This window comes from Zonotrichia leucophrys, chromosome 7 (assembly GCF_028769735.1).
Source record: "Zonotrichia leucophrys gambelii isolate GWCS_2022_RI chromosome 7, RI_Zleu_2.0, whole genome shotgun sequence".
Taxonomy (NCBI): Eukaryota; Metazoa; Chordata; class Aves; order Passeriformes; family Passerellidae; genus Zonotrichia; species Zonotrichia leucophrys.
The window spans coordinates 6,643,776-6,667,977 of NC_088177.1; the positions used below are offsets into that span (position 1 = coordinate 6,643,776).

At 41.4% G+C, this 24,202-nt stretch overlaps 1 protein-coding gene across 11 annotated transcripts in view; it reads right to left on the reverse strand.

The window, feature by feature from the left end:
• The window catches only part of R3HDM1 (R3H domain containing 1), a 51,757-nt gene extending 28,213 nt beyond the window's left edge, over window positions 1–23,544 (reverse strand). For 5 of the 11 annotated variants that reach the window (XM_064718611.1, XM_064718607.1, XM_064718610.1 and 2 more), the window contains exons 1-13: window positions 23,411–23,544; window positions 22,383–22,593; window positions 15,320–15,361; window positions 14,797–14,886; window positions 9,423–9,537; window positions 7,315–7,393; window positions 5,752–5,811; window positions 5,530–5,670; window positions 2,995–3,103; window positions 2,803–2,898; window positions 1,473–1,510; window positions 1,340–1,390; window positions 972–1,183 (exon numbers count right to left, since the gene is read on the reverse strand). In XM_064718611.1, coding sequence (XP_064574681.1) covers window positions 972–1,183; window positions 1,340–1,390; window positions 1,473–1,510; window positions 2,803–2,898; window positions 2,995–3,103; window positions 5,530–5,670; window positions 5,752–5,811; window positions 7,315–7,393; window positions 9,423–9,537; window positions 14,797–14,886; window positions 15,320–15,361; window positions 22,383–22,553 — 1,204 coding nt within the window. In that variant the 5' untranslated portion in view covers window positions 22,554–22,593; window positions 23,411–23,544. The remainder of the gene's footprint in view (window positions 1–971; window positions 1,184–1,339; window positions 1,391–1,472; window positions 1,511–2,802; window positions 2,899–2,994; window positions 3,104–5,529; window positions 5,671–5,751; window positions 5,812–7,314; window positions 7,394–9,422; window positions 9,538–14,796; window positions 14,887–15,319; window positions 15,362–22,382; window positions 22,594–23,410) is intronic. The other 6 variants (XM_064718612.1, XM_064718608.1, XM_064718604.1 and 3 more) reach the window with 5 other exon arrangements.
• Between the last annotated feature and the right edge of the window lie 658 nt (window positions 23,545–24,202).

Consider the following 24,202-nt stretch of genomic DNA (forward strand, 5'->3'; position numbering starts at 1 on the left):
CCTAAGATCCCTGCAAACATGGTCACAGTTTTGCCCCACTGGAAATTGAGACCTGAACCCCAAATATTTGATACTAAAATATTTCTGGTAAAAAATGTTTCCAAACCCTTTGCATGAGATGAAAGGCATTGGCACACTTGGAAATTCTCCTTCTAAAGCCAGAAGGGTTCGCTGCATTTGTCACATTACGGCTCTAGGGCTGGGTCTGTAGGTGTATCCCGAGGGAATGGATGCAGGGAGGGGAACATCAGGCATGCCCACCCTGCTCAGCCCCAAGGCTGCTGTACCTGCTTTGGACAGCCCACCCTGCTCAGCCCCAAGGCTGCTGTACCTGCTGTGGACAGCCCACCCTGCTCAGCCCCAAGGCTGCTGTACCTGCTTTGGACAGCCCACCCTGCTCAGCCCCAAGGCTGCTGTACCTGCTTTGGACAGCCCACCCTGCTCAGCCCCAGAGGCTGCTGTACCTGCTTTGGACAGCCCACCCAGCTCAGCCCCAGAGCCTGCATACCTGCTTTGGACAGCCCACCCTGCTCAGCCCCAGAGCCTGCTGTACCTGCTTTGGACAGCCCACCCTGCTCAGTCCCAGCTCAGCCCCAGAGCCTGCTGTACCTGCTTTGGACAGCCCACCCTGCTCAGCCCCAGAGCCTGCCCCGAGGCTGCTGTACCTGCTTTGGACAGCCCACCCTGCTCAGCCCCAAGGCTGCTGTACCTGCTTTGGACAGCCCACCCTGCTCAGCCCCAGAGCCTGCTGTACCTGCTTTGGACAGCCCACCCTGCTCAGCCCCAGAGGCTGCTGTACCTGCTTTGGACAGCCCACCCTGCTCAACCTGCTGTGGACAGCCCACCCTGCTCAGCCCCAGAGCCTGCCCTGAGGCTGCTGTACCTGCTTTGGACAGCCCACCCTGCTCAGCCCCAAGGCTGCTGTACCTGCTTTGGACAGCCCACCCTGCTCAGCCCCAAGGCTGCCATACCTGCTTTGGACAGCCTGCCCGTGCTCTTGCTGCTGCCCGAGCTGTCCCCGCGGCTGAGCACGGAGATGCCGCTGAAGCTGCTGGCCTTGGTGACGGCGGGTTTCAGGTTGCGCAGGGAGCTGTCCGAGTCCGTGCTGCTCCAGGGCCGCGGCTCCGTCTCCGTGCTGCTCTGGTGGCTGTTGGCCGATCTCCCCGATGCCTCCTTATTGATTCTGCAAGTTACAAACTCAACTGTTAGCACGAGCAGTGCTTGCAAAAGAAGGGGAAAAGCAAACAACCAAAAAAAAAAACCCCGAAAAACAAGAAAGAAAAAGTAAATGCATGCAGAATACTTTGGGTTTTGTTTTTTAAAAGAAAGCATCAAATACCTAAGTATCTGTCGTCTTTGTTGTGTACTATTAGTTTCTTCCTCCTGGATTCTGTTGACATTTTAATAAGATAGCTTAATATTTATTAAGAAAATAGGAAGACAAAACAGAATTAAACAGCAAATTTTCTTACCTTTTATCAGTGAAATAATTCTCTTGGGAACACAGGGACTGAGGGGCAAAGAAGTGCAGAAATTAATATGAATGGCATTTAGAACCCCTACTACAGCACACACAGCAATCTGGAGTTTTCTGCATTGTACACAGACTTCTACAGCACCCTCTTTATAGTAAGCTGCCTGAAAAACTTTACCTGTTGGTGAACAATTTCCATGAGGAAACAAGACAACATAAAAAGGCCCATGTGCAGGAGATCAAAGTCAGCATGAGGATAGTTACAATGCTGAGTTGGTTTCTATCAGATTTTTCTGAAGTTACAGTTCTTCCCTTGGGCCTTTGGTGCCTTCTGTCACTTGCAGCTGGTGTGTGATTGCCAGGGCTGTCACAGCACCTGAGCTGCCTCGTCTTCTGCTGGGAAGGGGAGAGGCCACTGCTGCTGCACTAACTGCTCAGTGCCCTGGGTACCAGTCTGGGTGAGCTACAGAGCACAGGGAACACAACCACAAAGGCTGCTCCTGACTCAAATGATGTTGTCCTTGACTGTGACTCCCAACATCTGGCACAAAGCTTCTAAGGGTTTAATACATAGTAAATTAAAATGCAAAAGGAAAATGTAATTTTATATCCAAAAGTCGATTATTCTTGTTTGCAACTAAGGTGAACAAAAAAATGTAAATTAGCCTCTCAAGAGCTCATTACTCTCTTTGGAATCTGGTTTTGGATGTGCAAGAGTTATAGATAAGTGTCAGAAGTGGATTATTAAAAGTAACACGTATATTTAAAGACATATTTGTTCTGTTTCACTCAATATAATCACTACTTGCAATTGAATTGTAGCCTGTAATGTTCTCCTGTAGGGTATCTCCAGTCAGGAGATCAGATTCCTGACAAGAATTTCACATATGGGACCTCAAATTATTTTACTGTGACCACTCATAATGTGGCTGCTATAGATACAAGTGAGAAAAGAGTTTTTTTGTTTTTAATTTGCTTGGGTTTTTTTTTTTTTCTTTTAATTATTGCTCTGAGCAACTAACATGATTGCAGTAACAAAAATCTGTGACTTAAATTGCAGTGAGGGACAAAACAATGCAAAGGGGGAAATGCATAGCACTAGGTAACACTAGAGAACACTCAATAATTCTTGGGTTGTTTGAGTTTCATACAGCAGCAATTAGAGAAAACAGATTTCTCAGTAACTGCAATATCATTTAAAACTCACTCAGGCCTCACTCTCTTATCTGCTCAGTGTCATTCAGAACCAGTTTCCTGGAAAGCCACCTGTGCATTTATGTGTGTGAAGGGTTCACAGAAAATAGTGCCAGACTGCTTTTGATACGTACATCTTGTGCAAATATCCTTTCTCTAGCTCTCTGATATTCTTCTTCACGTTCTTCTATAGATTTACTTCTTCTGTCATCTTTTAATCGTATTCTCATCTAAATTAAGTGGTACAGTGTTATTTTGCAAAGCAAAACAGTAAGAATGCACAATCAAACACAGCAAGTGGAAGGAACAAGCCATGTGTGCTTTACCTGGTTGTCATCTTTGTCTAAACTAGAGTTATCTCTCTTAAGGATGTACCGCTTCTGGAAGTCATCGCTCTTCTCATCCTTTATATGCTCACAAAACTTTTGGTCAGGTCTGAGAAAAGTTGTTACAAACAAAATATTTATGGTTTTGTAAACATACAGTACACACAGTGGAAGAAACTGAAATATATTCAGGTGTAATTTAAAATATACTTCATATTCTAACTGAAATAAATAGACTTTGGCTGTCTGGGCAATGGAAAATATATGGTGCACCCCTGACAGATCCTGTCCTGAGGCATAACAAACCTGCTTTTAAAAACCTCTTCCTCCTTTCAAAGCTTTTGCTGCAACTCCCAGTTAAGGTGGGAAGCAAACCACATGCCCTTGGGGAATCAGAAGTGCTTTTGAATCCCAACTGGTGCCATGCAATGGATTTTGGGCATGCATGGAAGGGAAGACAGGTGTTTGCCGCTAGAGCCGCAATACCTCAGAGTTCATTTCAAGGGAAAACAGAAGAAAGAAGGTAGAGGAGAAAGCACTGAAACTTAGAAACTTCTAAAACAAAATTAAGCAGAAATGAGTAAGAGAAGAACAGTATAATGCAGGCAAGCAAGAGCTTCACACAGTCATAGGGAGAGAGTGAAGCAACAGATTATAAATAATGCTTTGGTATTTTATCTGCTTTGTGAAAGAAAAGTGGTATTTTGCAAAATCCTTGTTATTAAAGAGAGATACCAAGTACCTGAATAATAAAACGACTGCTATTGTAAGAGAAGAGCTCAGACAACCAGGAAATATTTGTCTAATAGAGGACAGAATAAATGTATGCTCTTCTCTATTTCTGTGATTTATCATTACCTAGGACTCCTGGAGGGAGTGAGGGGAGCTTTTTCTATGAAACAGCCAGCCCTGCCTATTGGGTACTGGCTGCCCAAACATAATTAGCAGGCATTTCAGAGAACCTTTAGACTGTCTTACCTCTTTCTTTTAAAGGTCTCTGAATTTACTGCCCTGCAATCACCAATCCCACTCCACTGAGACGTGCCAGTGTGCACTGGGTGGTTGATGTCAGTAACATCCCTGCTCGGCGAGGGAGCCGCGAACCTGCCTATGAGGAAAAGGTAAGTTTGGCTTTATTCCACATGGAGCAGATCTCCAAGGTTTTCTTTCTAAATTCTTATTTTGTATCCAAAGTGATTTAAAATAAGAATATTGAAAACATCAAGAATCTTTATGTCTACAGGTTAGATGAAATGCCTGCTAATTAGTAACTACACCTACAGGGGCTTCCAGAGGCCACAAGCTATTTAAATATGGTCTAATTTTTTATTAGTTCTTATGCCACAATTGAAGTGGTAGACTGAAGCTTCATTCTAGAGATGTTGGTAGATGCAAAGGCAACAGATTTGAAATGTTTGGCTTTCTAGGTCAATTAAGATATAGATTGTAAAGCCAAAGCAAAAACACATCCATAAATAATGCAAGTATTCAACATACATTTAGGCTCTCTATATATTTCTAAAATTTCTAAGGACACACTGTTTACTTAAGTGAAATTTCAGTGTGGCATGTCATTTCAGTCCTATTGACTCTAAAAGAGGGTGGATAATTAGATTTTTTTCTCCCAAAGCTATAAAGAGTGTACCTAGAGACTGAGATTAGGATATGCAGGCACTGTCAACTCCTGTTTTCATGTTCAAGACCAACAAAAAACGGTGTCAGGCAAATGCTTTAAGTTAAAACTAGAAACTAGGTGGCATAAATATGTCATCACATTAGACCTTTGTCTGTTTGAGAGAGAATGAGGAGACAGAGCAAGTGCAGAGAATGGAGAGAACAGCTGGGTCCCTTGAATGAAAACCTCAATTCCACACAGGTTTCAGAGCTGCTGTGGCCCCAGTGCTATCTTCTCTGCAATATGGATTTTCCTGGAGGTTTCTCCAAGAGCTCCCCAGCCCTCCCAGTAAAGCAGCTTGTTAACCTGGTTGACATTTTCACTGATGTCTGTCTTTCCTGATATGTTTATTTGTAAGGCCATGAGAGATCTGTAAGCAACATTATTCCAACAGAAGAACTTCAACAGCTGAATTTTCCCAGTAGAATTTTACAATACAAAAGCCACAGTTGTGCAAGTCCCCTCCCTTCACCAAAGCAGAAATGACCCTGTTCTAAGATAAGAGCTGGCTCTGCTATCCAAAAGAAACAAAGAATGCACTTTGTACACTTTACTGGTGTAAATCTTTAAACAAATAAACAGTTGCTAAAAATTCACATTTCACAGAAACAAAATTAGCAATGCATCTCTGCCAGAAAAGCAACAACTTAACCCAGAGATAACATCCTTCTTTCCCCAAAAGAATTCAAACAGATCCCATTATTACACAGCAAGAACATGAACAGTAAAGAGCTCTCAGCTACCTCTCCCTGATGCCTCTCCCAGTGAGGAGACAGACCTCAGCTGCTACAGCATCACTGCCTCACACATCCCAGCGTTAGAGCTACATCAAAAGGGTTTTTCAAGGCTTTGGCACTTACATTCTTGTATTGCTAGTTTTATTTACTATGACTGACTTCCCACTCTGGTCCACGTTGTGCTCTAATCCAAAGTAAGCAGCTACCCTGTGCAACAGCATTCTATGGTAAGATGTCATTGGGGGAAACTTTTTTCTTGGTACTCTGGAAGAAAGGAATAGTAGCTTTATTAAATAAACAGGAACACTCTTGAATTCTTTTTTCCTATGAGAGTACAGTACTTACTCATTATTACCAATGAAATCTAAAATTTCCTGTTCTAATTTCAGCAGCATCATTCTGTCCCTGAAAATAAAAACACAGCAACTCACATATGAGACACTCCAATAACTGCAGTTGTATTCATCTTAAGAATACACAGATCAGGGCTGTGACCAAGGGATGATGGCAGACTGGAAATAGGACCAGCAGGTGTCAAATGCAGAATTTTTAGGACAAGGTATTCTTTTTTTGCTATTTTGCATTGAACCATGCTGTTTTGCTCTCAGATATCAGAGTACACAGATCCTCCAAGAAGTCCCTGCCCAGGAGGCTCAGCAGGAAGCACAGTCAGGAGAGGACAGGCTCCAGGAGGAAAAGCAGGGCTGAGGGTGCTCCTTGCTGCTTGGTGTGGGCAGGGAGTGTGCAGAGGCCTCAGCTGGCCCTTGGATTGTGAAGCACATCAGGGGATCACTGAGAAAGTGGTGGGGGCACTTCACCAACAACCAAGGGCTTAAAGCTGGCACATGTGGCAATGTGCTGACATATTAGAAATACAAAAAAGCTAAAGCTCAAGGTGGTAGGAAGGAACACTGTTTCTAAAACTCCTTGCACTGGTTCTAATAAGCAATTAAGATGCAATGAAATCCAGTGATGCACAGTTCATAATCTGTGCACATCAAGTAACCAAGCTTCCCAGTCACTGAGCATGGAAACACACGGAGCTCTGCACTTACAGCTCCTTGTTTCCACTGGGATGCTTCATGGCTTCAAACAGGAACCACCTACTAAGTGTCACAGAGGTCTGTGCTTTCTGATTTTACTCTACAGGACTATGGCTTTGGCCATATGATGGCTCATGTCACATTTATTCTGAATAAAATGGAATCCAAATAAACTACCACCTTGGAAATCCTACCTATAATATGAATGAGTAACAAATAGCAGTGAAGCAGCTTTTGTGGCAGAGCACAATTGCACCAGGTTAACTCCTTGCCTTGCACTAAGCCACAAAGCCAGCACAAAACCCCAGTGAGGGAAAGAACAAACAAGACAGGGACAGACTGCAAACCTCAGAGCAACAGAACCAGGTCAGCTCTGTTGCTAACAAATGACAGACTTGGATTAGGTCAGATTTGGTTTCTCATGTGCAAAATGAAAATCTCTAACTACAGTTATATGGTACAGCTTTAAAAAATGCCTTTATCTATAAATTCAGTGCAAGACAGATTAGGGTCAGAAGGCAGTTTGGTCTCTAACAAGCAGGTGCCAAGACAGTGCAAGGTTTAGAGACAATGTACTGAAGCCCATTCAGGGAGAGAACTGCACATAGACTGAACACATCATTTGCACATTAAGCATTAAAAGTATTTAAACCACTTCAGTGTCCTGAGCCTCTGCTCAAAAAGCAAACCAATTGCAGTGGTGTTTTAGTCTGCAACAGAATCTCACCCTGAATAACTGACATGGAGAGTTAGACATTTAAGAGGGGGAAAAATAAAACCACAAACAAAAAAACCAGGTAGTGTGATGCCTCAGGCAAAATGAAGAAAGAAAAACATAAAGAAAGTTGACATTATTGATTCTTACCTGGGATTGTTTTTTAATGTATTTACTAAAAATTCATGAAGATCTATACCAGTGGAATCTGTATACTCCTGGCTGGAATCTAAGGGAAGGGGGAAGAGAGCAGAATTACACCCTGAAGAAGCTGTTTTCCAATTATTGCTGTACATACTGTATATGGATCAATACTATATAACAATGCATTAAGTACATTGTTGCCAAAATTAAATGCTTGCAGTTTCCAGGAGAAAGGCCCACAAGTCAAAAACAAAACAGAAAATCCACCACCACTCCTATCCCCTAATTCAAGGGTAATGCAGAAGCAGGAGTTTCATTAACACTACCATTCATAACAACTGGCTGTATGTTGTGAAGCAGGTAACCACCTGGAGAGACCCAATTTCCACCAGCCTGCCACATTTTCCCTCTATCCCACGCTGCAGTGTGTGTACACATCTGTGGAGCAGCAGCAGCCCATCTACTCAGCCACTGGATGTTGCCCAAAGAAATTTTGTAATTCAGAATGTAAGTTTAACCTTCACAAAGTGGTGTTTTGCACTACTAAAAATCCTTGTTCTGTTGGGCTTTGTTTGCACAACATCATGTTTAGATGACTACTTTTTCCAAAAGTAGGCTCAACCTTTCCCCTCCTTTCCAGTTTCAGTGAAGCAAAGTATTCAGTTACATACTACCCCTAAAATCTGTCCCTAACAGGAATGATTTAACCCCAAATCTTCCCTTACATGAGCACCTTTGAGTTGCAGGTACTAGGATCCAAACCAACAGGTGCTGGAACAGGATTTTTGGAACTGGGTGTCTTCCAAGAACTACTTATGTGTTAACCTAGTCTCAACTCAGGCACAACTCAAACTTATGCCCATGTCCCAGCTCTTCCAGCTGCCCAGAGAGTTTCAGTGAAACCAACCAAGTCTGAGCATTTATAGTTTGGAATTACTTTTGATTCTGAAGAGGAGAAGGCAAAAAAGGCCATCCTGACAAAAATGTTAAGATTCAGTAATAATTTACTTCAATTTTTCTAATTTGCAAGTGAGCAATGATTTAGTGATAATTACTAGAACTGATGCTAAAATTCCATAATTTTCTATTTTGGCATATCCTATATTGGGAAGTAATTAACCTTCAGAGGAGAGAGTGGTTGCATTCAGAACAGCCACCTCTACCACTGACATTTTGTCACTTTACTCTCAACCCCCCATCATTACCTGTTGAGTATTTGGGGGTGGTGTTTAAGGCATTTCAAACACTGAGATTTATAAATGCAGGTTCTCCATCTCAGTGGTTTTTATTTCACAAATACCTGGCTGGCAGCTGGGACAAGCTGCACTGAAATTCCACATGAGGAATACCTTCTGGAATGGCAGGACATGAGTTGGACAAGTGCCACTTGTCTCAAAAAGAATTCCAGCTCTAAAGGTATTTCCTATACTCTGGCTGATCTAAGAGATTTAGGTAAACTTTATGGATATTTAAAGGAAGAGCTGAAAAATGATTTGCCAACTTAAATGCATAAAGTCTTCTACCTGTAGGAGGCATCAGGCAGCATGGACATGAACTGATAGTTTATGTCATTGATTTCACAGCTCTCTTTCAGATTAACACCCATAGATTTTCAGCACACAGACTGTAACTTTAATCCACAAGGCAGGAATATTTAAGTGAAAACATAATACTTGTCCTTTTTATTTATGTAGTTCTACCCTTACTCCAAAACTTTACTGAAAAAATTCCAGATACTATCAGAAGTAAAATAAACAAAGGACAACATAGACACTTCAATTTCACAAGCCCAGGAACAAGACAGGAGCTTCCACTGCCTTGTAAAGTCAGCTTAAAGAACACTTGGACACAACTGAGACAACACAGCTGGTTTTTTATGCTGCTCTGCACAGTCAGGACAAAAAAGAAACATTTGCTGGAGTGTTTGATGAAGTCTCTAAAGCTCTCTTTCCTTCTCCTCTAGCTCAAAGGTGTCTGATCTATTTGCTTCATTTGCAAATAAAATTAAAAAAAATAATGCAATGTTTATGCAATGAAGAACTGGAAGCAGAACTGTATTTTCATATGTTCTTATCTATACAGTATATTGAATAATACAAGGAGAGAGAGCAAACCTCTTGATAACATTTTTCTGGAGAGCTTATCACTGGATTTTTCCTTTTCTGATTCATCTTTTGCAGGTTTTTCTTCTTTTTCAAAAGACTGTGACAACTGGATCTGAATTTTCTCCTGTCAAAGAGTAAAAATCAGTCACCACACAAATTATTTCAAACAATACCTGCAGGAGAACTGTTCTGTATTACCTGCAAAAATAATGAAGCAACAACAAAAAAAAATTTGTTTACCTATTCTTTCTGATTCCACATGTGCTCCATGTTACCACACAATGAAATTATTTATCAGTAAATCAGTGTACAGAGAAGGCATAGAAAGGATCACAGACATTTTAGAATTTACACACACTTTCCAGGCCCTGAATGCTATTGCAAAATGAATTCAAAGTATCTTACTCCATACATGTAAGAAAAGAATCAGGTTTTTCAGATGTATAAATTTTATACTGCCGCTATATTTTTAAATTATGTCTCATCCACGATGCTTTCTTCCTCCCCATTCTTCACAGTTCTTTACTGTAAAAGCTTGTTTCAAGTTTTGATTTGGTTCATACCAAGAAAAAACAAAACAAAACAAAAATTTCTATATAAGACCAGCATTTCCAGATCCACAAAAAGGGGAAATATTTACAGTACAATATATCAAGGCAAAGTCTGCAGACCTGTCATCAAGTTTCATAACTTCCTGTGTATTTTGATAGAGTAGCTTTTTGTGCAATCACCTCAAAATCTGTGGTTTTATATCAGCAGGTGAACTATTATAAAACCTGTTTCTCAATACAGCAAAAAGTTTCCCTGTGAAATGAGTGGCATAATGCTCTCCTAAACACCCTGAACAGTGCAAGACTGCAGTTTGTTTTCCATCCCCTTTCCTGTTTCAGGAGGTTGTCAGTGGAGGACCAACACACTTCAGGCAGCCAGAGCCGAGGGGTTTGGGAGCAATGGAGTCACCAATGCCTGAGGGACTCCCATGAGAGCAGTGGCCAAGTCCTGTCAGAACCAGACTCCCCTGTCACCTTGTAACTCCCTCAAATGACAGTTCTGCTCCCCCAGATGCCAGCTGAGTGCATGCTGTCACCTCCACATTCCTGACAACATCCAATCCTTCCCAATCCAGAGAGCCGCCCCTCACGCACTCCTGCCCGTCCCGGCTCTGCCCTGCACCTTAATCCTTTCCCACACAAGTCCTCTCTCTTCCCTCAAGCCCCTTCTTACCCACATGCAGGCTCTTGCTCTAAGCTCTGCTCGTGTGTCATTGCCCAGCCTTGATCTCAGCCGTGGAATGCAGCCAGGGTTAAATTTAGCCAGGATCCCCCAGGCTGGAGCTGCTCACGTGCCCGCCCGCAGCCACTCCTGCCTGTGGCGGCACAGGGGAGCCCTGCCCCAGCCAGGCTCTGCCCAACGGGAGCTCCCTCTGCAGAGCCACAACTGCTTCAAATGAGGGAAAGAGTCACTGAGAGTTTTACCAGCTCTCCCTTTCATTAGGACTTTACCCCACAATAAATGTTCCAATTAAACTTCCTAATTCATGAACACCCACTAAACAACAACTCAATGAAGGTTTCTCAGCTTTGGACAGGATCTACAAACACATCTGATAAATACCAGCAAGTCACCAGCAAGGAACTCTCTCATCTGATTCCCTCCTATCTTGAGAATTCACTTGGCTACAAACCTTAAGGAGTCCAGAACAAGTCTCTGCATTCCTTGCCTCATAAACCTGTGGGTAATTTAAATGAGCAATTGATTTGTCACTATGAAGTGTTCTACACTCACCATTCACCAAGTAGCTGTGTAACCTTTATTTGAAAAAGAAATGTTGCTGTCATATTAAGAAGTTGTTCCTGAGTTGCATTCACCAATGTGTTATCCTCCATGTTACAATAACACTCTACAAAACTATCAGGAAATTAAGGAAATTTTCACAGTCTGATGTTTCCTCACTAGAAAAGTGACTGCAGCTTCCAAACTCATTCCAAGTAATGCACATAGCAATAGTTTAGTCAAAGGATCTCAGCAAGTAATCGTTTTCATACTTCCTTCCCCAACAAGAGCTAAAAAAAGGAATCACCATCTGAACAGCCAGTTCTGCTACTACACCAGCTCTGCTTCAAAGTGTGATACACCAGAACTGGGTACCAAAGGGCACTTGCTTGTGATTTCATGCTATAAAAACTGTAGCATCTAATTAAATATGACCTACTTGACTGGAAAGCTGCTGAAAAATCTTTTAACTTCTCTTCCCCTACAAAACTCTCTTAATCCCACCCTGTTTGCAGCAGGCCTCTGCTGGCATTTGGACTGAACCCTTGGCCTAACTCTGATCACCCATCCCAAGCCCTCATTGCAGAAGAGGAAATTGTCACCCAATTTTGATGAAAGAAGAAAAAGTTGAACAAACAGGAAAATGTCCCAAACCATCAAAACCTGATAAATCCTGCCAGCTTAACACATTTGGGAAAAGGTAAGAATCTATCTCAAACGCCTACATGCTGAGGCTGGGCTTTCTACCAGAAAAACCAACATAAGTCGATAGAAATTAACATTACATCCCCTTGCCTTCTCCTCCCACTCTCTCTCCATTGGGCTATTTTATTTTGCTTAGAAAGTTCAACATTTTGAAGATTTATTTACTTGTTACTCATAATAACAACTGTCATTCATGTGAAAACAGTTCTTCCTTAGAGAGGCTGAACTGGATCACCCTTTGCAAATGTTTGTACTTTGTGTTGGAAAATAGTCAGAACAACCTGATGTTTACACAAATGATGGCAAGAGAATATAGTTAGAGCTACAAAGATAAAAGATCAAACATATCACAGTTATGTTTTTCCTCTCACAATACATTTGTAAGCTCATACTTTCACAGTACCTTTTAGTAAAGGGCTGCCAGTGCTTTTTAACAAGTATCAAAAATATGCAAGGCTCTTATCTAGGCTTCTCAGGAAGAAGCAGTATCTATCTTCCTTCATGTTGCAATTGAAAATAGAAACATAGATCAGAAAAGAAATTCAAGAAATTCATCTGCTTGAGACAATTTCTTTGGTCTGTCACCCTCTTCCATCACAGCCTTGTGAGGAGGAGCAGCCGGTGGTGCCTCCTGCACCCACCTGTGTCAGGAACCTCACCCTGCTGGAGCTGCTGGTGTCAAGGGGGACTCATGAACAGTCACAGACAACACCATGGAGTTATCTCCAAACTCACACCACTCCCTAGTAAAGTACATATATTTTTCATCCTATCAAGCCTAACACTTTCTAATAATTGAAAATTGTGATACTTCAAATATCGGCAGCAACATTATCCTAAATTTAATCTGTCTTGTGTCTTAAAACTAAACTGGAAGCCACTTTTTAGTTGCAATCAGAGATACAACAAAGCAGTGACTATTCCAGGAAGGGGAGCATCAGACATGATTCTCCTGCTGCAGAGACACCTGTGCAAGGCAGGCTCTTCCTTCTCCAAGCCACTGCACCTCCCACACACCCCAAGCACAATTAATGCTTCAGGCTATGGGGCTGGAGGCATATTAGTCCCAATTGCATTGGCACATATGAAGAGCTCTCCCAGGCTTTCCCAAAGATAGTTTGGGAAAGGAGGCAAAATGGGTGAAGAAATTGTGGTTACAGAGGGCCATGGGAGACCTGTGCCCCACAGGATTGCACTCCAGCATCAGAACTTGTAACAGATTCCCACTTCTAACTCTCCAACACATTTCTCCACCCTCCAGGGAAGAACTAAATTTGTTCTAGCAATCATTCTCTGCACAGCTATTGGGATTCATAAGCCATTTCTCCTACATTACTGCTTCCAAAGAAAACTCACAGCTAACTCTAATTTTGTTCTTAAGGCAATCTGCTCTCTGGTATTCCTTTCGTACAAACTTACATTATCACACAATCCAATTCATTCAGCAGAACCAGCCTTGACATCCCTCCTGCTGCTGCAAGGACTCCTTTCAAGGGCCACCTGGCAGCACAGAGCTAGGGACACATTCCCAGAGGACTTGGTCACAAACATCACCTTATAAATGTCTGATTTTAAACCATTCAACACATGGGCTTGTGTGGTGCTGGAGGTTGGAAATGCCTCTTATGTTGGAAATACACCACTCATAATCAGTCCACCAAATGAGGTTTGTTGTCATTTGCTACAGTGACTGGCAAACTGCACTGCTTCAGACTGAACAACTCAGCCTGACCAGATCTCTCAGTCTATTTTGTTATCTTACAGGAAACATTACAAAGCAATCATTGTAAATTGATTTGAAATTGACTGGAAATCATTGTAAACATCAATAACTCTCCTGTTGGCTTTTAATCCTTTACTCTGCAACCTATTCCAAACTATGACTTAGATTTTCATCATGGTAGCAGGCCCAGTTTCTGAATTCCTCTGGTCAACATTTCAAATTCTGCTATATTAGTAAAAGCCTACAAAAATACTATTTTCTTATTTTTCCAAAGGAACAAAACCCTGCAAACCTGGAGGGTTTTAGTCCAAACCTACTGTTTCAGTCTCAAAAAATTTTAATTAGCTTGACAAAAACCCACATGAGCTCTCAATGTCCATCTTTCCTCAGAACTGAATTACCACCTCTCCAGCAAAACCCCCTCACATCCTGCTTTCTACTGCTTCCTTCTTAACCAAAGGCAGACTTTTCACAAAAGCACAGTTTAGAAGCTTTTCAATAACAGCAAAGGCCCTTTTCTGTTTTGATAAGCATGAACAAACCCAGCATTTTGATGGGCCTCACTCATGCACAGAACCAAAGCCAGCAGCAGGGTTTTGTTCTGAAAACACAGACTGGTATGGAGGTAAAGTCAGGAAATATGGATTTTGTTTAAATTCTCTAAAGTAATTTTACATATTTTGTTCAGCATGTAGGAACTTCTGTAAGTGTGTTCTATAATTTTAACAGATTAATTCAGATATACCTCAGGCAGGTATTACAGAGCTACCAGCAACTGGGACTAATATGCAGAAATTCAGTTACAACACCAGAAATCACAACTGTTTCCATTTTCAAAATGTACAAAGACAGTAAATTAGGCTCCACACTAATCACAATGTTTCTGTCTTACTAATTGCAGACAGCACTTAAGCAGTTTAAGAGTCCCTTAAGTGCACTGTTGGACTAACAAGTTAAAAGAACTGACAACCCCCCTCTTTCTGCCCACAGATATCAACCAGCATAGCTCAGGAAAAAAAAGCAGCAAATTCTGCACCTGATATTATCACCTCTATTAGATCACTATTAAAAAAAAAATAAAACCAGATGGTATCCACATATTTAAAGAATACCCAACAGACTTTCTTTTGAACAAGAAGTTACTTGAAATAGTTCCAGAAACTTCAGTAATGTGATTTTTACCTGGAGGTCCTGGGATATTTCAGCTGTGGGAGGTGGTGGATATTCTTCACATACAGCAAGGCTCCGAACTAACTTTAACTTTGTGTTTGACTAAAGGAAAGTATGTAAAATTAAAATCTATGGCTTATAAAAGATAATATAAATATACCATAAGCCGTTATTTTTTTCATTCATTATATGAAAAACAAAATGGCTGAAAACAGCATTTTTCATGTTTTCAATAGATTTAGAATGAAAATACCCAAGCAATTGCAGCTTTTGAAGGCACTACCAGCACAATAGAGCACATCTAAAGAAAAGTAAATCAAACACTGGGATAGTGTTTCTCTCCGTTACAATAAAAAGCCACCAAAAATATAAAGGCAAATCACAAAAGCAAACAACTAGGCAAGACAAAAACCCAACAGAATAAAACAAAGCTACAATGCCAAAAAACAAAACTGAAGGCACTTTGCACAAAGTAACGAAGCTGCACCAAGCACGAAGGGCTCCCTCCGCATGCCAGCCCGCCGGGCTACCGTACCTTGGAGCGCTTGGCCGTCTGTGCCAGGGACTGCGCTGGCCGCTGGGACAGGCACAACAGAGAAGGGCACAGTGTTAATGCTCAGGCTGTACAGGAGAAAGCTGGGACAGTTAGCACCGACACGGGCACCGCTGGGACACCAACAGCAGCTGCTGCGGGGTCGGGGCTCTCCCGCTCGCAGCCTTCATTTCCCTCCTTCATTGAGCAACAAGAGACAGCAGAGCACTTGTACAGGAACCAAGCATCATCCTTGCTCAGTGGCCATACTCTCTCAGCCAGCTCTCAGCCACACTTTCAATTCTTGTTTCTTAATTTCCTTGGCAATGTGACATGGTTTTTATTAATTTCCTTCCTACTCCTGAAACCTTCCTAGAAAAATTATATTAAAAAAAGGAAAGCATTGCCCCTACCAAGGGAACAGATAACAGATGATAACCTATCATAAGCAGCTTAAAACATGTGGGATCTTTTTCTTTTACCTTGGGACCTATACAAGTATGTTCTAAAATGGGCTACTGATTTTTTTTTCATTTAGTAATTTACTATGAATTAATATGCTTTTTCTCCTCCCAGAGCCATTTTAGTAACTTATTATGCAATAATTTGCTTTTTCCTCCCAAAGCCCTTCTTCTATTACAATTCTTCCTTAAAATAGATTACCAGGCTTTTACTACAATATGCACAGCTGAAAGGTACATTTGAATCAACAAAAGCATTTAATGATTTGTTAACTGCATAGTTAAAACTAACTCAACCCTCAGTGCCAGCAGCACAAGAATAGAAACATTTAGAGTGACATCACATAATTTAAGTACTGGTTTCCCTGGAGAACTAAAACTGATGAATAGACAAGCTTTTAACAGAACAGGTTTTAGTGAACACAGGCCTAATATTTGTAAGGAGAAATTAACATCAGTAATGCAATTTCAAGTGTTGTTTAATGGACAATATTTCTTCCTTTAAAAAGGAAACTGAAGTGAAACTCCACTGGAAAACTCCATAAATGCAGCTCTCCTTGCCTTAGCTCAGAGGAGATGTCTCTCAAGCACCTGAACTTCTTAGCAGGGCATAAAACATCACTAAAAAGAAACCTCACCTACAGCAAAGAGCTCTACCATGTAAAGGCAGAACTGCTTTTTCTCTCATTTTCCTCAAATCCCACATGTCTATTTTGGATGTTGCACCAGCTTAGCTGAAGAGCAGCAGAAGGGAGCTCATTTCACTATGTAACAGAATTTTAAATAGCTGCACTGAAAACCAACTGAACTCACCAGCAGCTTTGTAAAGGAAGCTTGCTGAGATTTTGAGCAGCAGAGACAGCTCAAATGCTTTCATACCTGGAGCCATTCAGACTCTGAGTTTTACTGTTTCCATACCTGGAACCACACAGAGACTTTGAGATTTTCTGTTACGTGCAAAATATGTTTTCCTTTCCATCATCTCCTCTGAAAGCATTCCTTGCATTCTGAAAGCTGGCACTGCATATCCCTGACAAAGTTTCAAGCTACTAAATTTCAAAAACTGGATGATTTCCCAAGCTCCTATCAATTACTCCAGCCTCAATCAGCTCAGGTGTGTTCAAATCAAGTTGTGTAAATTTAAAGTCACATCAGGACTGTCAGTGGAGTCCTCAGCTCACTGTCAAGAGACAAAATAATCTATACTCAGGAAATTATTTACTTTTGCAAAATTTTGCAAGCTTTGAAGCCAGTACATAAGCCAAAAGAATATATGGAAGGAAACACCCTGGATCCAGATTTGATAGGGCATAAGAGGGAATTCAACCCAGTTATACAGACATTGAGGTACTGCTCACTAATTAGATAAGTCACACATCTTTCAGTTATTTTTAAAAGTGATTTGAAAAATAAGAGGAAGAAATGGTTGCTGGGACTAAACACCAATAATATTGGGGAGAGCTGGAGGGCCACTGTAGGAGGGAGGTTTTCCTTCCCAGATGAGACAAGTATAACTCCACCCATCATATTCAAACTTCTCATCTAGAAACAACTGCCCTGTCCAACATTCCTGTGGTAGATGTGGACTCCTGGCTTCCCTGTGTGACTTCAAGGGTGTCAAACCCCAGATTGCCAGTCCCCCAGGGCCAGCTGTGACTGTGAGCAGTGAGCACCACACACATCAGGGGAGAAGCACAGGAACAGAGCTGGGGGGGCTGCAGGGACAGCTCAGGTCAGCACAGCCCAAAGGTGCAAGGGCTGGCCTGGAAGCACAAACCCCAAATTCCTCTGGCACCACCAGCAACTGCCCTCTCAGAGCTTGAGATGGGTGGGTGCAATCCAATTATTCCTTTCTTGGATAAAACCACACTGACAGAGGATGACAGCACTTCCACTGGAATTCCAGGACAGCAGGTAGCCAATGTACATTGTAGCTGTTAATGCACATTTTCTCTCTTTTCAGGCTCATGAATTTTATCTCTGTCCTAATTTCTCTGCATTTATGAAGTTTTGCTCCTACAGAACATCTTTACGTTCCCCATTTATGAAAAATAATTTCTAGCTCATTTAGAATATGCAATCCTTGGTGAGTGCAAATTAGGCAATTTCTTTATATTTGCAGCTCTCAAAGACTTTCACTGCCTTAAGAAAACACTGTGTTAATGAAAGCCCTATTTATAGCCATTATGGGCAGAATTTCAAGATAGTGTTTAAAAGCAAGTATTTCAAATAATTGCATAATGAAAATAATGATTAGGTTCTTGCCTTTGATAAAACCCCACCAACACAACTTTTAAGACCAGCTACTATGCTACATTTCCAACTGCAAAATAAAAAGGGAAGTAAGACAGCCTTTATCAGAAACATATAAATAACCAGGTTTTCAGTAGGAGTATTTGCCTACTTTATTTTTTCCTAAATACCTCACCAGCTCACATATACTAAATGCAAAGAAAAGATCTGGAGCTGTTACATCCCTTCCTCTACCATCAGTGTGCTGTCTAAACAAGCTGGATAAAAACAGGTCAGGCACAAGATGGCAAACTCAGACGTGTGAAGGGTTTTGTGAGAAGGGGTTTTATTTCTGAAGCACCATTTGGGCATTTCTGAGGATAGGCACAACATGACAAACCTCAACAAAGAGTCCTCTAAGGACATTCAGTTTTTTACCTTACTTCAAAATTAGGTCTCAATTTTAAATCCAGTCAAGGGCTGCAGTCCCAGAGCCATGGATAGCTTTGGAATGCTGAGGGAAAGAACAGTGTGGTCCATGGTCACTTGCTGTCCTGCATTAGTGAGCAGTGACAGCAATTTTCCATGACACAGTAGAGGATGACTGATGGAAAAATAGTTTCACCCTTGGACATGGAGGCAGCTCAAGAATAAGAGAATCTGCCCAATCACTTATCTATTCAAAAGTATTACATCCCATATTTTGGAGACAAAGACAGGTAAATCCTGACAAGACTGGGGAAGAGGCAAAAAAAGACTTCAGAGAACTTCAGCTGTGAAACAGAGAGGGAAGCTCAAGGTTTGTGTTAGTACAGAAGGAAGATGCTTGCAGGAAGAGAGATGTCAGCTTGCTAAGTAAAAAAAATTATCTAATTACCCCAAAGGACAAGGATGCCTAATTAGCATAAAGCAAAACCAGAATTATACTCACTTAACACAACATTTGCCTTGCCTTTATCACACAGTAGATGGGTACAACCCTGCACTCATGCCATGAGGCTTTTTTGGGTTTTAAAACAGAAGCCTTTCTAATAATAACCATAAGGGACTATTTTGCAGGATAAATCCAGGATCTTTAATTTGTTGTCAGTATTTCCTGCAGCTTTGTCCTTACAGTGGGTGACACTGTCTCACCATCCAGAGCCAGAGGCAACACAGACCCTGTATTCCAGCTAATTCTGAATTCATTGGTTGGCACCTGGCCTGGGTAAGATGAACAGGTAGGAGAGCAGTGACTGGTGAACCAAAACCCTTTTGATCACAAAATCCACCATAGTGCTGATGTGCACATGACTTCTGTCAAAGTACTTTTCATAACAGTGCCTCTTGTCTCCAGTGCCATTTCAATGACACTTGAACCTCACTGCAAATATGCCAGCTTAGAAATGTTCTCTGTATCAGTAACACTACTTGTGCACTGCTTAGAGAAATTGGGAGTGCTGGCCATGTACTCTTAATTAGGTCTTTTCCTAAATTCCTATTCATACCTCCAACAGCAGACACAGCAGCCAATCAGTTATTAATGCACAGCCTTCAGAGAATCTGGAATTTACAATCACAGTTACATTTCAAAATACAACCATCAGTTTCTGAACTGTGCTGTTCCAGAAACATGCCTGAATTCAATGGCCCACGATGGAATGTGCTGCAGGAACCTATCTGATCATTCAGAATCCATTCATAAGAGCACACAGCAATGGAAGGAAGGTGTAGCTAAGATCAAAGTTGATGATGGAACATGGTTAGATGATCTACTTGATAAATTAAGCATTAAATTTATCATTGAGTATTCCATTGATGGAATGTCAAGTTCAGACAGAGGAAAAATCACAGCCTGTTTCTTCCATGGCCTAAAGAAGTCAAAAATGAAGTGCTAACTGTACTGGGGAATGTGACTGCAGTTTGTCAGGAGGTACCAAACCTATTCTGCCACCAGGGAGGAGAGGCAAACCCAACCCCACACCACCTCCATACCCAACCCATCCTCTGAAGCACTCAGTTAGTAAACAAAGTACACAACAAATTCCAGTAAGTTCCTGATAATCCTTTCTAACATTTCTCAGCAAATTCTTTGCACTTTTTCCCACCACATTCAACCTGCACTTAATGACAAGTACTATGTCCACTGAAACTTCATCAAACTGTTTAACCATCCATTAGATAAAAACTTGCTGAATACTATTGTTCCACAAGGGTTTTTTACTATGGACAACCCCAAGTTTTTGTTTTGTATTTTAGCATAAAACATGCTTTAAATGGGAACTCCTCAAATATGAGGCTTATATCTGGCAGCCTCCACAGTACAAGTGACATTAACCTCTGCTGATCTCAGTTGTTGCAAGGGGCTTGCTGACAGTAGCCAGGTTCCATTTGGTAACTGTCTGTCTTCCTGCCACCCTGGAAATCTGCACCCTCAGCCTGAGTTTTGAATGAACTGCTCAGGTAACATCAATGTTGTGATTCTGATGGACACTGCAGGACACCACGCTGACAGCAGAGCTGTTTGTACCCACCAGCCTTCACCTCACAGTGCCCAGTCCATTTTGTGCATGTGAGATCCTCACCTCAGCCCCCAGCTCCTGCTCCTGAACAAGCTCCCAGCCCTGGGAGCAATGAACCCCTGCCTGCCCACAGCCCCTGCCAGGTTCATTCATCCCTCTGCACTCTGAGGAGGCAGCAGCAGTTGTTTGCAGGAATGTTTATTTGTTTATTTCTTACTTGCCACTTGAGTCTCATAGAAATTTCCACACTAAAATTTGTTAAATGAAAAAATGTGAATGAGATTTTTCCAAATTACTCAACTGCATGAAAATAACTAAACTCCAGATTAATTTTTAAGGCTCAGTACTAGAATATTCCATTAATTAAAGAAAGCACCAGCTCAGCTATAATATCTCCCAGCTTTTCAGCAGTAGTTATTTCTCATGTTGCAAGAGAAATATTTCATTTCAAGGATTTATTTTTTCCATAAAATTATCTATTTACACTGATGCCAGCCTTAATAAAGCCAGCAGATATTAAAGTGTAAAACTATTGTTATTGCAGTGGTCTACAAGATTTATCTGGAAGCAATTTAACAGAGCAGCTGAAGCTTACTTTACTCAGTGGAATATTGAATTGTTAGTCTTGAACAAAACTACTCCCCAAAGAGCCTCTTACTCAAATCTCAATAACAAGAATCTAATAAGCTACTGTCCTGTTTTTGCAACCCACAAGAGATCACTCAGATCCCAATCAGGATTTTTATAAAAATTTGTTTAGTATTAACCCACAGACACAAAATTCCTATGGACAACGATAGTTTTTGCCAAATACAAGTTTCTGTGTTTCCTTTTACAAATCTGGCCTGTTGTGTGGGTTGTGTCAGAAATTTTCAGTAGCTTTCCTGAACTCCTCCCCTCATGTGAGCTGCTGACAGCTCTCAGGTGGGCAGCCTGAGCCAGGAGTGAGCTCTCTCTCACACCTAAATCTCAGATTAGATTAAATGTGCTGCCACGAATTCCTAACCCTTCCTTATCAGTGTGTTCTCCATTAACACAAGGTATTTTCACACTATTTGCTTTGCCTCCTTCTCACTTGAAATGTGATGCCACGACTTCCTTACAGGTACTTCACTTCTCCCACCTCCCAAAGCCATCCATTTCTATGCCTCAGCTTTCCTGCTAAAAGTCACCTCCCAGAGCTGTCAAGCAGTGAAGATCAGAGAGGAGAAGGTGCAGGGAGGATGTGCTGCCCACCAAGGCAGGATGAGGCTGCCCAGCTCATTCTGCAGGTGGCTGGGGCAGCAGCCAGGCCTGCTGGCCTCAGGAGCTCTGGATCCCTCTGGCTCCTGGCATTTGGATTACCTACAGCTGATTACTGCAGCCTTGTGCTGAACAGCTCTGCTGCAAAATCCACACCTGAGGCACCTGAAAGTGCAACAGCTCAAAAGCCCTGGGCTGGCCAGCCCTGCCTGGCTGAGCTGCAGCCCCATGGCCAAAGCAGCAACACAGCACACACAGCCCAGCTCCAAACTCTGGCAGGATCAGCAGCAAAAGCCAGCCTGAGTTTGTTCCTTGTTCTGCTACAATGAAAGACTTCACATAGACACTCAGGGAAACACAAACATGGGCAAATTGTCTGGTTCCCAGCAAGACCACTCCTCTACTTCACAGAATGAAAAATGACTGAGTCATGTTTATGTGAGTATAAACAGAGAAGTGGGGCAAAGGAGGAGAGAGGAAGCAATAATCATCATATTTGCTTCCCTAAAACCAACAAAGTTTTCCTCACTGTACCAAAGAAACATACAGGAGGATCAAGAGAATGGAGAACAAGCAGACACAGACATTTAACAAGACATACAGGGAAGAATAAAGTGAAAAGTTTCTTACCGGCATATTGTTTTTGTTATCAGGACAATTTTCATCCTTTTCCACTTGAATCTCTTCCTCACTTCCTGATTTTTTGAGGTTTTCAACTGGGTCTGTATCTTTAAATTCAGCTTCTGAACCCTTCATTGTATCAGTTTCATCTTTTACAGTAAGAATATCAGACATCCTCATTAGAAAAGGTTATTTTAAAATTCTACAAGAAATACGGAACCTTTAGGACAAAGAAAAAGTTAATTATTGAGTAATTTAAAATGAATTAAAAAGCCACCCATACCTAAAGAGCTGCCCAAAATAAACATGATTTTGCAAAAAGGATCCCCCCTCTGCTATGACACATTTTCTGTCTTGTATTAGGAGGAGTGATTTGTTTTTAACCACTTTTATCAGTGGTCTGTAACAGCAGACATCCACACAAACAAGAATTGAGAGCTACACTCTTGGATAACGCTCACAGATTTTCTCTTCCACATTTAAAAAAAACCACCTGAACATTCAGATACTCCAAATCAAACTAGGCTCCAACAGAAACAAGGCAAGATTTTCTCAAAGGAAAAGAAAATCACATGTAGATTTATCTTTAAAGGGTTAGAAGTAAATAGATGAATCATAACAAACATTCATAAATTTCATGAACTTTTAAAGTTTCCTTGTTGACTGGACAAGTTCTGAATGCAGGAATTACCTTACTACAAACTGTAGCAAAACTAGTCTTAATAAAATTAAGCATTCTCTCAAAAATAACAAAGAAGAAAGAAACAAACAATTTAGTAATTAGGATAATAACCATGATCAACAATTACAATTTATAATAATAATTTTAAATGTTATATAAATAATTAAGCCCCAAATTTTCCATGGGAAATAAGAAACACAACTCCTTGTCATTACTCAGCTACTGCAAGATGTAAAACCAAGGATTTTCCATTTCCTACAAGAAATAGAGTAAGATCTGAATGCCTAAACTCCTCATAAGAAACAAATAACAATCCTAAGAGTGTTATGGGAAAGCTTAGTGTTTGATTTAGTACCTGATATGTCCTAGAGTTTGGGGATTGTGGTCTCCCACAAAAATCAAATGGAATAATCCGAAGATCCTTTTCACAGTTGTCAGCCAAGATGTCAGTTGTGATGAACCAGCTGGAATCTGGCAGGAGGAGTCCCATGTCCTTATCCCCAGTGTAGAGTCCTGGACAGAACTGCTTGGTCTTGAATCAGCAAGAACATCCCTTTTGAACGCCTGAAAAACCAACAAAGAAAATTCATTCTACTTTTATTTGCTGTGGAAGGGGAAATGGAACGTGATGACACCTAAAATAGTGAAATTCAGTAAATTACTGGAATAGTCATTTTAAGAAAAGAAAAGAGAAAGAAGAAATCAGCATTTGTCATATCCAACCTGCCTGCTCTATCTAGCAGCAGTAACAGTTTCATTGGATGTCCAAGACATTTCTGCATTACAGAGTTAACAAGCAGTCATAATAAACATTTTGTGTGCATTCCTGAAACTCTGTTTCTATAAACAAGCAGGTATCTTCCCAAAGAGTCAGAAATGTGCAGCCCAGCAGGTGTGGAGGAGTAGCAGGCCATGAAAGCTCCCAAATGCCTGTCAGCAGAACAGATTTTCTCTTTGTTGGAGTTAATCAGCTATGAGCACAAGCCATAAGCCCGATTTTGGGTGACTGCAATCACAGAAGATGGCTTTGCTGTATTCAAGAAAGTAATTGCCCTGGAATGAGGATGACAAAACTGAGTTTCCATCTTGCCTCTGTTTCAGAGTTGAGAATCAAGCAGCAGCAGCAGCCCCAAGGGAGCATTGGGAG